The sequence below is a fragment of the Drosophila yakuba genome, chromosome 2L, assembly GCF_016746365.2.
Source record: "Drosophila yakuba strain Tai18E2 chromosome 2L, Prin_Dyak_Tai18E2_2.1, whole genome shotgun sequence".
In the NCBI taxonomy this organism is placed as follows: domain Eukaryota; kingdom Metazoa; phylum Arthropoda; class Insecta; order Diptera; family Drosophilidae; genus Drosophila; species Drosophila yakuba.
Window position 1 is genome coordinate 7,839,975 of NC_052527.2, and position 16,010 is coordinate 7,855,984.

The 16,010-nt window shown below is 46.5% G+C and overlaps 1 protein-coding gene across 2 annotated transcripts; it reads left to right on the plus strand.

Moving 5' to 3' along the window:
- Nucleotides 1–284: 284 nt before the first annotated feature.
- On the plus strand, nt 285–15,540 carry LOC6527264 (homeotic protein spalt-major). Of its 2 annotated transcripts, none has more exons than XM_015198166.3 (7): nt 285–1,175; nt 7,895–10,595; nt 11,281–11,444; nt 13,624–13,885; nt 13,948–14,180; nt 14,269–14,466; nt 14,610–15,540. In XM_015198166.3, the coding sequence occupies exons 2-7, from the start codon at nt 7,964–7,966 to the stop codon at nt 14,961–14,963; spliced, it is 3,843 nt and encodes a 1,280-aa protein (XP_015053652.2). In that variant the 5' UTR covers nt 285–1,175; nt 7,895–7,963; the 3' UTR covers nt 14,964–15,540. The 2 variants fall into 2 exon arrangements, with proteins under 2 accessions (XP_015053652.2, XP_002088358.2); XM_002088322.4 differs by lacking the exon at nt 285–1,175 and adding an exon at nt 6,827–7,131.
- Nucleotides 15,541–16,010: the final 470 nt, after the last annotated feature.

The following is a 16,010-nucleotide window of genomic DNA, read 5'->3' on the forward strand; positions in this document are numbered from 1 at the left end:
ATAGGGTTAGCAAGCTAACAGCAGCCGGTAACATTCGAACTGCAGTCTTATACGCCACTTCCCCAGCTGTTAGCGCTTAACAGGGACAGAGCGTGAGCGGCGGAGAGAGCGCGCCAGTTGGGGAGAGCGGCAGAGAAGCTTTCGCTGCTGCGAATTTTGGCGGCCACACTGGGCGACGACGACGGCGACTCCTGTTTTTCTCCGATTCAGATTCGATTCCATAGAGCGCCGTCGACGCTCCGGCTCGCAGGACGTCGCTGCCTCAGTCGCCGCCATTTGCCGCCATTTGCTCTCTTCGACCGCGCGGGGGCGCCACTCGCCACAGAAGCAGCAGCACCACCACCACCACCACCAGCAGCAACAGCAGCAGCAGTCGCCAAAAAGGACATTTGCTTGCTCCACCACACTACTGGGGTTCGGCTTTCGAGTTTGTCGCTTCTCGGTTTCTGTTTCTGTTTCGGTTTCGGACTCGTTTCGCTTCCAGCCCCGAGATTCCGATTCGATTCCCGATTCCGATTTCGATTCATCAGTCTATAGTTTCAGTCGGCGAGCCAAAAAGCAGCCTGCCAGTCGAGAGCGCCTTTCCCAGAACTCGCTGCCTGAGTTCCATCCTGAGCCTGAGAGTCCAGGAAGCCCGCAAAGATTTGCCGGTCGTTGCCACTTAAAGTCTAACGGTGTCGCAGTGCGTTTTTATTACCGCCGCCCCCGCAACATAAATACACACATTCATACACATTCGTATGTATGTATTCGCGCACACGGACACGCAGTGGTGTGCGTGCGGGGGGCGGGGGCATGCGTGCGAGTGTGGTTGTGTGTGTGTGTGGGCTGAGCGGTCGCGCGTGTTTAATTAATCATAAAATCTACGTCGGAAACCGCGCAACTTAAAAGTAACTCGCCAGAAACCCAAAAAACAACAACAACAGCCAAGCCAAAAAATTGAAAACAAACAAATAATAATACAAAAGAAAGAGAAGGAGCGTGTGCGGGAGGGGGATGGCGAGAGGGGGGCTAGTGTGCAATAAACTCGATTTCGGAATAAACTCAATCCTGTGCGAAAACTAACGCTCTGCTTTGCCGTCGGTATCTGTGAGATAATTTACGCCAGCCAAAAGATGGTAACTAAAGGATAGCCAAAATCAGGAGGAAAAACAGCAAGAAGCGCCGAGAATCAAGTGAGTTTCTATAATTTCCTCGTTTTTTTAACAGCATTTCATTTAAGACTACTTAACTTAACATTATTTTATGTATATTTAATATCTTCCCTGTGGTTTTCAGCCCATTAATTAGTAGCATAAAAATGAAAATTATTTTTATGACTTGAGTTTATTTTATATCCAGCAAGCAAGTAATTTTTACGGGTGCTTTTCTGCAGCTGTGCATGTACAAATTAGTTAGTATTAAGTTCGGATTTTTACCTCCCAAGCTGTGAAAAAACCAAGAAACAATATTTTCAAAAACAATTTTTACCTAAAGCAAATTAATTCAAGTATTACAATAACTAAGCTGAAAGCTGTGAAAGTTACAACACAGTAAACGAGAATGATACGATAATTCCTTAAAGGAATATTTAAATGAATGTTATAGTCTTTGGAAAAGCAAATTCAAGTACTGACATTAAAGGGCATAAACTCTGTGAAAAACTACTAGAATATCAAACTCTTTTATATATATCAAATAAAATCGGTTGACGATATTTTCTTTTTGAAATTTTAATTAAAAATAAGATGTAGTAACAGGTGAATTTTACAATACAAGCTCATTAGTGAAATGAAAATATGTGCACATCGAGTTATAAATACAGACTTAAAACTACTTCCTTTTATTTATTTTACAAATAATAATCTGTTTTATTTAATAAAGCTCATTCTCTTTACTCAAATCTCTACGAAACAACAGACATTTTGGGCAAATCTAAAATTGATGTATTCTGTTTAAGCCAATGGTGATATATTGCTTAAATCCTGATGGGTGTCGACTCCCCATGAGGCACACAAACACGTTGCCACTGACCTATGTGATTATATGTTTACGAAATCCAGTGGCCATCCAAATAACCCACAAAATAAGGCATACATATTGCAGAAGATCGAAATTGAGCCCATGGCTGCTTTTCCGAGCTGCACCTCTGCCATTTCCCGGCCCCCATTTTCCCGATCCTGGATGCTGGATCCTGGAGCCAGGATTATTTAACTTTGGCACTTTATGCGAGGACATGCAACTGCAACGGAGCAGCCCGAAAGTTGCATGTTGAGCTTATGTCAAAGCCAACATAAATACAACTGCTTTGTGCCCCAAAGGTGGTCGGTGAACGGTGGGCGGGGTCAAGGGGCACTTGGGCGTAAGGAGTCTGGGCTCCAGGATATAGCAGATGTGTGTGTGCTTGTTATGCAATGACAACAACATGAGCAAGTCGAACAATATGCCAGGCCAAAGGAAGAGAAACAAGAACATGTCAAGAACAAAATTAACACAGGAACTCGGAGGGAAAATCCCACTCAGAGGGTGGGGAAAGCCCTTCGGAGACATTGCCCATCGGGGGGGTCAGGAGAAAAGATGACAGGTGTCAAGTCAGTGTGTCAAAGATACACGGATCCAGCGAGATGAGTTAGAGCAGTTCAATCAATTGATGCAGCGCATGTGCGGCATGAAAAATGCACTTAGCTGCAAGTAAGATAGAAAGATACAAAGATACATAGATACAACGATATGAAGACGTATGACCAGGGGCTGAGGAACTTTCCTTGTGCATTTATTGTTTTATTGCTTTAATTAATTTATGGGACGCGCGATTTCATTTCAACGACCAAGAGCGTGTGTATTTTTTCAAGTTTCTTGCTCGTTGGCTTGGCAATAAATTCATTTGTAAAAATTCAAAGCACTTTAGTCAGTCTATCTCTCATTTTTCTCGCCTACCATTTGGCTTTTCCCACCCCCCTCGTGACACCGCCTCCCCAGCTATGGATTGAATATATTTCATATAAAATTTATTTTCATTTTCATTTTATAATAATAAATACACGACGCGGTACCAAAAAAAAAACAAGCAAGCCAAGCTGATGAAATATTTCGTGTTATGACAGAAATGTGCGGCCATAGAGGCTGTATAAAAGAATTGTATCTATCAGATACACCTCCCTACCCCTCTCCACCACCATAGTGCTCGGCATATTTCGTTGCTTTTGAATGCGAATATTTGGCGAAAATGCTTTTATTATTCGCAGCGTGTTTCTGTAATGTGGGCCATTGAAGCTGCCACGCCGAACATGCGAATCTACATATCTGTCTATATATCAATCCATCTAAATCCCATTCACCCCCCCTCGCGATTTAAGGTCCTCGAATATTCAGCCATATCATGCATTTCTGCATTTGTGAATTGTGAATTTTCAATTTAATTCCGCTCGCTAATTCGATAAACCGCATATATTGAATTTTTATTGCTTATTCGCTGCGCAAATTTATTAGTTGAATGCCATTCTAAAATTCTATTAGAACCTGCCCGATTTTGAGCTGCCTTTTTATAGTTTTCTATCGGGGTAATAAACCAAATTCAATTCATATTCATCAAAACAAATTTGGGCAGGGCCAGTTTGCGTTGAGTTACGGAAACGAAAAAAATTCGACTGAATTAATAACAAAAGCGATTTACTAAATTTGATTAAATTCCCAATCTACATGACTGGCGGCGGAATGTCTAATTATAACTTAAGTAAACTTGATAATATATAGAGCCCAATTAACACTGTAATTCGATACGATAAAAGCATTTTAATTTATTTTTAATTGATCCTATTGTAGAAAATTAACTTAAAAAATAGTAATAGTAATTGGAAATTTATATGTTATTATAATTAAAGAATCTAAATCAATGTAAAAACTTCAAAGGAACTTAAACAGAACTCGTTTTAAAATTTAAGGATATTTCTAACTTGTATTGGAATCTTTATTAATTAAAAAATAAAATCGTTTAACTTACATTTTCTGCAAAAAAATAACCTAAATTTAAATTGCTAACGAACTATTTTTAATTGCTAACATTTTTCCTTATTGATTTTAAGTGCTAAAAATGGAAGCAAAGCATAAATACCAAACGCAAATCCCGAATAACAAAAGGTGGCTACTTGAATGCAATTATTTCCTTCGTTTATGAGTAATTAAAAGTTGGCGAGAGAGGGGCGAGGATTGGCAAAATATCAAAAATGGCCAATTCCCGTGTGTGGGCGGCGCAGGGGGGCGTGGCAGGGGGATAAACAAGTGTCCGACCAGAAATACACAAGTGTGTGTGTGTGTGTGTGAGAGAATGTGCCTGTGTGAGTGGCCCGGTACTTTGCATAGATTGTCCACTTTAGATTAAGCCATGAATAATTTATGTGCGTCTCTTATGATTTTAATTGTTTGCAATGGCAGCTTAACAACTCCACCAACCCTGTATTATTCCTTTCAAACAAAAACGAAATGGCACAGAGGAAGAGGCGAGGAACGAGGAACGAGGAAGGAGAGCGGAAAGCGGAGCCAAAAACAAAGTAGCGCCCCAAAAGCAAATGCAAAACAATACAAATTCATCTACAAGCTCTCCTCGCACCGGACTCCCCTGTCTGTGTGCAGTATCTGTGTGAGCAGCGTGTATCTGTGTGTGTGTGTGTGTGAGTCTGGCTATCTGAAGTTGCCTCTGAATTTGCCTTCTTCCACGGCCATTCATTCATTGCAGACCCTTTTTCTTGCCACGGACTCACACACACGCACACATACAAACAGCCCTTTGCATGCCCCACACAGATACGCACACACACACACACTAGCACACTAGAGGTGTGTTTGTGGCGCTTAACCCCCCGCTGGGCTCAACTGGTTGAATTGACCGTCTGGCTGGCAGCGTTCCATTTCGCTTGCTTCTCAAAAATTATATGAAAATTATACCAATTCCACTCATAAAATGTTTTCAGCTTAATAAATTCTGCAGACATTTTGTAAGGGAGCCCAGGAAATGGGAATTCTCAACTGGCAACGAGTTGTCGTCATTGGCTGCCCCTTTGCCACGGACATAATTTCGTTTGGGAACAGAGGCTTTTATGCAAAATGGTCAATGCCGAAGTGGCTTTAAATCCCCTCTCCCCCCCTTTCCCTGACTTTATGTTATACATACACACAAATACACATACATACATATGCAACCAGACCCAGTTGCTTTGCTTAAGCGAAGCTCATAAATTTGCCTCAAACAATTTCCCACTTTTTTTCGCTGCCTCAACCTCAACCGTTTTTATTTCCCATATTTTCTTTGGCTTTTTCGGGAAAGTCAATGCGGTGGGAGGAAAAAAAAAGCGTGGGGCTGAGGTTCACCTTTTGCGGGAGTTTTTCCATAAGCTTGGCACACGTCAGGTGGAACTGGAGTGGCTATTTATCACACAATCCTCTCAAATGAATCACGCTTTTGTGGGAAATACCTGGAGTTTTTATGCACTACATATATGGGCATTGCTTGGACAATTACATATACATAGTAAATATTCCTAATAATGACTTAAGAAGAAGTTCCTCTATAACTTTATTAAGTGATATTTACTGGCTAGTTGTCATTTATCCGTACTAGATACGTTGATTTCGTTGTAATTTGCGTCAGTCTGTCAGAATTGGCGCTTTCTGCCCGAAAATCTCCCAATAAAGTGATGTCCGTCGATGGACTGGCAGTCTTTCGTGTTCGATCGACGGTTGAAACAACAGACTTCAATCAAGATCCCATTTCCCTAGCGCCCCGATAGACTTCCAAAGTGTCTGTTTACGTTGGATTTGGATTCGGATTCGGATTCATTCATTCGATGGCTCCCAAAACAGAGCAAGCCAATTGGCCCCGGATATATGCACTAGGCCATCAATCAATCAAGCGAATTGCAATGAGTTTTGATCAATATCCGCTAAAGCAAACTTCGGGTGTAGAAGTAAGACAGCAGATACATATATACGCAACCATAATTCACGATTTGAACGAATGATTGACGCCGTGTTGATTCCGGAATTTGCTTGAAAGACCGCACCTATGAGATCCGAAAGATTTAGAGTTCCTTTCGAGAGGCTGGGACCACCTGCTGACAGGAAACTCTTGGGCTATTCCAATTTTCCCTCGGCTTTTCCGTGCCGTGACAATGGAAACGAAAGCTTGAAACTTTTTTGATGGAATCCCACCGCAGACTTGGGGAACTTCTTGAAGCTTCTAGGGAGATGGGTTGCCGTGGCAATTGCGGAAGTTTTATGTTTTTGGCTGTGCGTAAATCGCTCAAGAAATCAGCTCAAGTGGAATAAGTTGTGGCCCGGCTCACTTAGGTTTCGGTTAACACTTTCGCTCAGGCGCTCAGACTTCAATTCTTGGAGGCCAACTCCACCCCCTTCTCCCTTGCTCTCCATTAAACAAATTGATTTCCGATTAGCCCATCGCCCATTGATAGAAATAGTGGAGGCGATATGTGTGTGCGTCGATGAGTTCGAGTGCGTCGAATCGATACTATTGTATCTCTATCTGCATCGGCATCTGTATCTGTATCTGGCAAGTGTTTACCTTTGCCAATAAATTGTCTTAATTGCCGGGAAATAATCATAAAGCAATCGGCCGTAATGCGTATGGGATAGCCATGCAAGCCTTATTTTCGGAGCTTCTGGGATTCGCTTTTTGGGGGAATCGAGAATTTGTGGCCCTGTTGAAAGTGTAACTCAGAAACGGTGTGGAATTATGTTGAAATCGATTTGCCACGAAATTTATGCGCCGCATACATCGAACACTTTAGTTGCTACATATTGGGCAACCAAGGTAGATACTATAGTGTACACCCCCAAGTTGGCCATTCATATGCCATCGCATGTCCGACAGAATGTGTATAAATTCGTAGTCAAGTTCGATCCAGGATGCCAGCCACCAGGAAGTACATGAATAACTGGTGGTATCTGGGAGTTCGCTGTGTTATCCTCATCGCGGGACGACAATTCTATACCAGAAGGCGATCCAATACCCGACTAGCTCTGGACTTTCCCAGTTTTACCACAAAACCTGATAGGCGAAAGGAGAGGAAGTATCGCACGTCCGTGTAGAGGGATATACTGGGGATATACAATGGGATCTACTAAGGGTTTTCCTTCGAGGTAAAAATGCTGCTTCGCAATACGTGATGGTGGTTATTCCATTTGGTGCACGACAAACGGATTAACCTGAGTGGGTAGTGGGTACTGGGTCTATAAGTCGATAGCCGATAGCCGATATCTGCCGGCGTCAGTTAAATTAGGTGGAATAATTCGAGAGATTCGAGGCAAAAATTCAATCATCTAGGTAGGCCCAAAGTTATGCTGAGTGATTCCTGAGTGAGTGTAATAAATCAATAAATTACCCCCTCACATGCGAACGGTTGATGCAAAACTCTTTTCGGTTCCTCCAAACCCGGTCAAGAGTCCACGACAATCTCCGTAATATCTAAATTGTCTTTCCAGCCGCGAGTCCAGACCGTGGACTACTATTAAATTATACGCGACTAACCATATGCGCCCTGTTCATTTATTCAACGTCTAAAATTGCGACACGCCGCTATTCATATATTCAAAAATTTATCATAAAGTCTGACCGGGCACTCCTTACGTGACGATCCGGCCATATGCATATATCTCGGCAAATAACACTGCCCAGCTGGACTTTTTCCTGATTCTAATATTTGAGTTCTAATATTTTAAATACAATTACCCATTTATGTTATATAAATCTTTTAAAATGTTTTTTAACACATTCATATTTTTCCCGTTCGTTAGTTTTATTGTTTTGCACTGTTTTTTGTTGATCAGTGTTGCTGTTGGGGAAAATGGGGAAGTGTGCGTTTTTTACAACATTTTCCTATATCTTCTCCCCTTTCGTTGCCAGGGTGCAGTCCATGATCAGACTTCAGCGGCAATTGGGATCAGGAGGTGAGCGCTTCCGATCGAGAGGATAATGTGTTCAATATTTCGCAACCGCATCAATTACCGTGGAACTGGTGGCACCAGGAGCGGCAGCGGGGAGCGGGAGAGGGACCGGGATCGGGACAGGGATCGAGATCGAGATCGCGATCGGGACAGGGATAGAGACACCCTGCTGGCCAAGGAACTGGACGCGGATAGCAATAACAATGGTACCGAGCCGCAAATGGACACGGAAGCGGTGCCGGAATCCGATACGGAAAGAGAAATGGCCGAGGAGCGCGGCGAGGATCAGGAGCCGGAGAATAGCAATGAGGCACTGGATCTCTCGCTGATCTCGTCCGGCGGTCGGGAATCACTGCCGGGCAGTGGTCACGTGTCGCTGGAGGCTCTACAACATACCAAAGTGGCGGTGGCCCAGTTTGCGGCCACTGCGATGGCGGGTAACCACCAGTCCGCCGATCTGGCCATGGTGCAGTCCACCATCTTTAATGTGCAGCGGCAGCATCTGATGCAGCTACAGCTCATCCAACACCTGCAGAGTCAATTGAAAAGGGCCGAGGCAGCCGCCTTGGGCAGGCCATCTCACAGCGATGAGGAGGAGGAGGAGCAGGAGCCAGAGCCAGAGCCCGAGCCCAAAAAGCAGCCCACCAATGGACTGAAGGAGGAGGTGGAGCTGGAGCAGGGTCCGGAGTCAGAGCAGGATCAGGATCGGGAGCAGGAGCTGCGGCGGGAGGAGAATATAAAGACTGACAAGAGGGGAACTGAGGAGAGAAAGGCAGAGTCAGAGGGTTACCAATCCATGATGTGCGACATAAGCTCGAGCCTGGCATCGAGCATCATCACCAACCACGATCCCCCGCCGGCTCCCAACGAGCCCAACTGCCTAGAGATGTTGCAACGGAGAACGGAGGAGGTCCTCGACTCCGCATCCCAGAGCTTACACGCTGCTCAGATGCAAGAGGAGTACTCGGAGTATGCCTCCAAGGAGGCACAAAGTCGCGGTGAGATCTTCAAGCATCGCTGCAAGTACTGCGGCAAGATCTTTGGCAGCTACTCGGCCCTGCAGATACATCTGAGATCACACACTGGTGAACGTCCATTCGTTTGCAATGTTTGCGGAAGTAAATTCACCACGAAAGGCAATCTGAAGGTGCACTACCAGCGGCATACGCAGATCTTTCCGCCAATGCTGCTGCCACCAGGAGTGGCGCCCAACGTGGGGCATTCGGGTCAGGGGCAAGTCCAGGGCGAGCAGTATCCCATTCGCCTGCCTTTTGCGCCACCAGTGACACCTGGGGGTCAAGAGTCGGTTCAGAATCAAGTGGAGGAGCCGGAGGAGATCAGGCAGGAGATTCCACTGGCGCAGGCAGAAGATCTCAGCAAGCCAATGGCGAAGGAGAAGGCCCACTCACCCGTGGAGCGTGTCAAGACACCCAAAGAAGTGAAGACAGATGCACCAGTGCCGTCATCAGAGAAGCCTGAAAAGGAGCTCTCCAAGCCGGTGGTGACCTCGTCACGGCGAAATGGATCTGTGCGGAAGCGACAGACAAGTGCGGTAAGTCCGCCGCAAGAGGATAGGGAACGCGATCTTGTCGAGCACCTGCACATAGCCAAGCTGGTGAGACGCTCCTCCGCCAGCAGAGAATCACAGCCGGCGGAGTACTCTCTGGCGCAAATGGAGCGCATCATCGACAAGTCGTGGGAGGATCTGATTGAGATCGACAAGACGTCGGAGACCTCGAAGCTGCAGCAGTTGGTGGACAACATCGAGAACAAGCTGACTGATCCCAACCAGTGCATCTTCTGCCAGAAGGTCATGTCCTGTCGCAGCTCCCTGCAAATGCATATTCGCACCCACACCGGCGAGCGTCCGTTCCGTTGCAAGATCTGCGGCAGGGCTTTCGCCACAAAGGGCAATCTGAAGGCCCACATGAGCATACACAAGATCAAGCCGCCGATGAGGAGTCAGTTCAAGTGTCCGGTGTGCCACCAGAAGTTCTCCAACGGCATCATCCTGCAGCAGCACATTCGCATCCACACCATGGACGATGGCAGCGGCGGGCAGGGAGCTCCTGCCACCAATCCCGGCGAGGCAGAACGTTTGGGCATCGAAGATCAAAACTCGAACAAGTCGCTGGGCACTTCGGATACTTTGGACTTCTCCACCACCATATCGGATCACTCGGGTCAGAGATCCGAGTCCTCACAGGGCGGAGACTTTGATGAGTTTATGACCATGGACAGCACCGATGATTCCAGGGATAACTCCAGTGCAGCCACGGCCACGCCTCATCCCCTGGAAAGGGAGCGGGATAGGGAGAAGGAGCGGGAACGGGAGCGGGATCGGGAAAGAAGAATTCCCAACGATGGCTCCGATGAGAGATCCCACTCAAATCCAGATCTAACTGGCGGGCGCAGCGAGAGTGGGGAAATGCCCGCCATGGATCTCTCTTCACCCTCCTCGAGCTCGGGTCGCATCTTCGCCACTGGACTGGCCAACGGAGCTGCTGGCGGAGGATCTGGAAATGGGGGTCTGCCCATGCTCGGAATGCCCATGCCTCCCAATCTTCTGCTCATGGCAGCTGCTCGCGAGGAAATGCACGCACTAGGTCACGCGCACGCCAAATTTCCCCTGCTGCCCTTTGGTCCACTTGGATTTATGGGTAAGTTATCTTTACTTTATTAACTTACTTTTTTAGGTTTTTTTTTTAAATATTATAGTTGAGGGTATTTTTAAATATCTGATACACTTAGAGCGCTTGAAAAGATATTGATTGCTTTGCTACTTCACTATGAATTTGCCCAGCTAATTAAATGCTTGTAGTTTGCGCTTTGTCGCGTTCGAAGATATAAAAATAAATCCGGCAAATTGCGTATCTTTTGGCCGCCTCTTCCTGGGATGCGAGATGACAAAGCCGCTTTGTCTGCCACCTTTGACCCCGTCAGCGTTTGCCAAGCAACTCGCAGTGGAAGTGCGATGTGCGATAAATCTGCGATCTGGGCGCGACATAACTCAATTGGACCGAGACAAAGCATTCGCCGAGCACTTCGCACCACCACCGCTCCACCCAGCTCCATCCCAATCCATGTCTGATATATGCCTATGCCAAATTCCGCAATTTATTTATAAACATTGGCGCATTCCCGCAACGTGGCGCAAAAGGCACAAGCGATCGGATCGAGCAGCGATCTGTCGCCTCATTATGTCACAACCTTTTACGCGGATGGATATTTATTATATCTCCGATCGCAGCGATCTGCACATTCGGCAGCACGTGGCGGGAATTATGTGTCCCCCACTGACCTCGCAAGTAACTCTTTGTCTGCATTTCGCCCCCTCATCCGCAGGTCTGCACCCGCCCCCCAATGTGTGCAATCTCTGCTTCAAGATGCTGCCCAGCTTGGCCGCCTTGGAGAGCCATTTGCAGAGCGAACATGCCAAAGAACCCGCGACGGGCCACGCCCACCGCCCACAGTGCAGCGATGCTGGAGGATCGCCGTATGGAGCAAAGGTAAGTGTGATAATATCGAAACTGATAAGGGATCAATTGGTAGTCCACGTAGTGACGAAGGTCACTATTGCACTATTGCAATTTTTGAAAAATCCTGAAGAATTCGCGTGTTTAGTTTTGAAAGAGTCGAATCTAATAAGGAATCACTGCGTTTGGCAGTCCACGTAGTGACGAAGGTCACTATTGCGCTATTGCAATTTTTGAAAAATCCAGAAGAATTCGCGCGTTTAGTTTTGGAAACGTCGAATCTAATAAGGAATCACTGCGTTTGGTAGTCCACGTAGTGACGAAGGTCACTATTGCGCTATTGCAATTTTTGAAAAATCCTGAAGAATATTTTTATCTATATAAATTATGTGCAAGCACTAACATTTTTCCGCAATAACAAGACGGACTACTCGGAAATTAGTGCCTCATTACATTACCAACGTTACCAACTCGAACCCCACTTATTTCGCCCGGTGAGATTTCCCTTTCCGACGCAACCCACTAATCACTTCCATAGTTAACCATTGAGCAGCATTCCCTGCCCCAATATGGGGAGCACTTACATCACAGCCAACTAGCCTAATCCCGCCGCAACTTTCGCTTTGAGAACCAGTGCCATCTGGCAGTGAGAGTCTTGCCTTGGTCATGATTAATTAAAATGTTCACGGGTTCAGTTCGCTCCTTGGGGTTGTCTCGATTTCGCCAAATATGGATGGAGCACACGGCCCGTTTTGGCCGCGACCATACAAATTATGAGCACATTATTAATTGCGCGACGTGTTCGTCACTGGATGGGTATTACTATGGAAAAAGATTGTGGCCAACTTGCATAGCTTGGCCTTAATTGTTGGCGTTCCGCTTTGCAGCCTCCAATCGACCAAGTTGGGGCTGCAAACCCAGACTCACCACAGGCTCAACTCTGGAGCTCAGAGCTGAGAGCTAAGTGCCCGGATTACATCGCCCAACAATGCCAATTATTTATTAAAGTGCTCCGATGTTCGGATGGAGTGGTTCTGTGGTGGCTGCCCATAATTTAAGTACAAATGCGAGTATTAATATTTATTTCTGGCCGGGACGGGGCACGCAGTGCGGCATTGTCTCTCTATGACTAATGACATCGTTCATTATGGCTTACATTCTTGGAGTAATTCCAAAACTGAAACCTAGTGTCTACGCACAGGAACGGAATTCGAACAGTTGAGGATACAATTTATAAGAAGCTATAAATAATAACTTTAGTTTTGGCTACAAACCTTGTTCGCTTGAACCGCTCCTGTGCTGCGTTCCCCATTGTGGCCAAAAAGCAAGTGCAGTGTAAATGTCATAACATTTTCAGTTGGTAATCAGCAAGTCTCTGCTGGCATCATCCCCCTACCAGTTCCGAGACAGACTGCATTTGCACTTCTTTGGCTGAGGAGCGGCCACGTTCCGTTGTGCTCGCTTAGCACATTGTTGATGATCTAGAGCAGACGCACATCGGATCGGGTGGGTCCCATACTCCCATCTGCATGGGATTGTGACAGGCAATGGGGTTTGGGGCTTGGGGGCTGGGAATCGGCATCATCTTTTGGGCTTGAAATTTCTAAATGATTCAAAAATCTTAAGTAATCACGAGAATGCATTATGATGATGCGAAATTTACGACTGCGTCTGGTATGTTTTCACTCTGGATCGCCACATCGAAATGATGATGAAACGAAGGGCTTTTCGGGGGCTGTAGAGGATCGGGTTTGGTTTGAGAGATATATAGAGGAGCCTGTGCCGGATCGGTGACGGTGTGTGCGATGCATTCAATGCAAATAAATTATGCTACGCTTTATGCAAAATTATTTAATCTTTTGTTCGTCGCGTCGACTGGGGACACCAGAACATTGCAGTACATAGTCGGATAGTTGGCTGCCCTCGCACACAGAGATTCCCCTTTTGCGGCGAACAATTGTTTTGCCATAAAAATATGAGACCCGGCGGCATCGTCTGCGCGAGATAATTAGTTGCCATTATTACACGCGATGGCATAGTAAAATTGTAAATTATGTTTTTGGCCTCTCACTCTCCGCGAAAATAAGATTATTAAGAGGCGCGAGTCTGCTGATGAACGCTACATTTAACCGAAAATGCGCAGAAATTAGCGCAATTCTGCTCGTTGCAGAAAGTATCTCGCCCTGTAATATTCAACCTCATCGCATTTCAGCTCACTCTCAATCCAAATCTGTTCGCAAAGAAGCCGCCTTCGTCGTCGTCCTCGTCGTCGGGTGACAAGTTGCCGGAGGCATCCAATCCGCCCTTTCCCGCTGAAAATCCCCCAGCAACGCCCATCAAAGAAGATCCCGACCAGGAGCAGTTGCTGGTGGAGGAGGGTGCTTCGGCTGGAGAAGGATCTGGCGCCGCAGCGGCCTCCAATTATCACCAGGAGACCGGTGATGCGGAGCAGTCCCTGATGAAGATGCAGCTGCGTAAGTCGCTAGCGAAGTTAATCGAGCTGCTTTCCGCAATCCTAAGTGCTTCTCTTCATTAGATGCCCATCGTTTTCCGGCCAGTCCCCTCGACTTTCAGCAGGCTCTGATGTCCGCAGGACCTCCGACCTCCAGCTTGGATCCTCCGGTAAACAACAAGCACTTTTGCCACGTCTGCCGGAGGAACTTCAGTTCCAGTTCCGCTCTCCAGATCCACATGCGCACCCACACCGGTGATAAGCCCTTCCAGTGCAATGTGTGCCAGAAGGCCTTCACCACCAAGGGCAATCTCAAGGTACAGTCTAGACTTTCCTCCTGTCCATCCAGCATTGTCCTCAACTGAGTTCCTGCTTGTCTCCTTTTGGATCTCTATCGATTTCTAGGTCCATATGGGCACTCACATGTGGACGAATCCGACTTCGCGGCGTGGTCGTCGAATGTCCTTGGAGCTACCCATGCGACCTGGTCCGAACTCGGGCCAAGCTCATCCTGGATCCAGTGCAGAGCAGGAGTTCATGCAGAGACGGCCGGAGCTCTTTTTTCCCTACCTGCCGCCCTTCTTCAACGGATTGCCCCCAAAGGTGATTTAAAGATTGCCCTTTTTGATTACTATTTACTATTACTATTTATTACTAAAAATTATTTAGCCTGTTTATATACCTATTTATTATATTATATGAACTTTGTATATGAACGTTGTTTTTTTACTTTTTTTCCCATGTAGCCTGGGGAACTCAGTCCCGGCGCCTTTCCCAATATTCCCCCGCCTCCCTTCGCCAACGGCGGAAAGTATCCCTATCCGCCCGGACTCCTCGGCTTCCCAGGCTTCCTGGCCCAGCATCCCTACGGCCTGGAGCGGAGGAGCAGCAGCAAGTCACCCACGCCGGAGCCGGCTCAGAGCCCTGCCCTGCGGGAGGAGGAGGGGTCCGGCAATATCTGGCATCCACTGAGCCGCATCAAGGTGGAGAGCAATCAAAGCGAGTCCATGGGCGGCTTCAACGAGCAGGAGGATCAGGCTGAGGCGGAGGCCACTGGCGGGGACAACGAGGAATCAGAGTCCAGAGATGCGGAGAAGTAACGTGGAGGAGCAGGAGAAGGAGGAACAGGAAGAGCAGCAGGAGCAGGAGGAGCAGGAAGAGCAGGAGGAGCAGGAGGAGGAGGAGGAGCTGATGAGATCTTAGTCTTGGAACACACATGGTTTTTGTGGAGTACATATCTTGAGCATTACCCTACGCTAAGCTTCAACTAGCACTGACACAAACTCAAACACCACCCACACACTTATACGAATATATCCTTTGTGTCTATACATATATATACATATATATATATATACATAGTACGGTTAATTGATAGCGATCTTCAAGGCATTTAAATGCATTAAGTTTAGCCGGTAAGTTGTAAAAATAGCGGATCGAGGAACGAACTTGGCTGGAGAAATCTCTTCAACCGGATCAGGCAGGCTGCGAGGTCGGAACTTAACTAATTTTATGGCTATACCTAGATATATTTAAATACATATACCGATAAATACACGTACACGTAATGTAAACTGTGGTAGTTGCATATAAAAAATTGAAATCGAAACCCCGAAAAAAAAACACCGCGACAAAAATGATCAAAAATAAAGCCGGCATGCGAAATTGCAAAGAAAACTCAGTGACGTTTCTTTTCCGGGAAGTGGGCAGCATTCCGAGTGGAATCTGAATTGGGGATCGCATTTACGATGGATTCAATAAATTCATGCAAATTGGCAGCTTTGGTAAGTGCGCCTCCTTCGATCGTGCCACATGCCACGCGCATCCCATTCATCATCCCATTCCCTTCGCCAAGACGCCCTCGCCAAGAGGCAAGGCATCATTTCCCACCACCCCGCCATCCAAACAGATGTTTTCTTTTTGATTCATTTGCCCAGACATGGGCTTGGTCAAAGTATCTCAGTGTCTCGCAGATCGCTAGCTGCGTTGTCGCCCAACTTTTAATTATTCCCTTGTCATTTTGGCACTGCCTCTTCTTCCCGCGACGCGACGACAATGCCACAAATAATAATTTCTAGACCGCAACAACTTGATGTCGCCGCGAATTATAAATGTTCGCCAAATATGACAGGCGTTGTCTGCCACAA

Coding starts and splice junctions, on each gene's coding strand:
- LOC6527264 (XM_015198166.3), top strand. CDS start 7,964: ATGTGTTCAATATTTCGCAACCGCATCAATTACCGTGGAACTGGTGGC. Junction 10,596..11,280: donor TGGTCCACTTGGATTTATGG/GTAAGTTATCTT, acceptor CCTCATCCGCAG/GTCTGCACCCGCCCCCCAAT. Junction 14,181..14,268: donor CCACCAAGGGCAATCTCAAG/GTACAGTCTAGA, acceptor ATCGATTTCTAG/GTCCATATGGGCACTCACAT.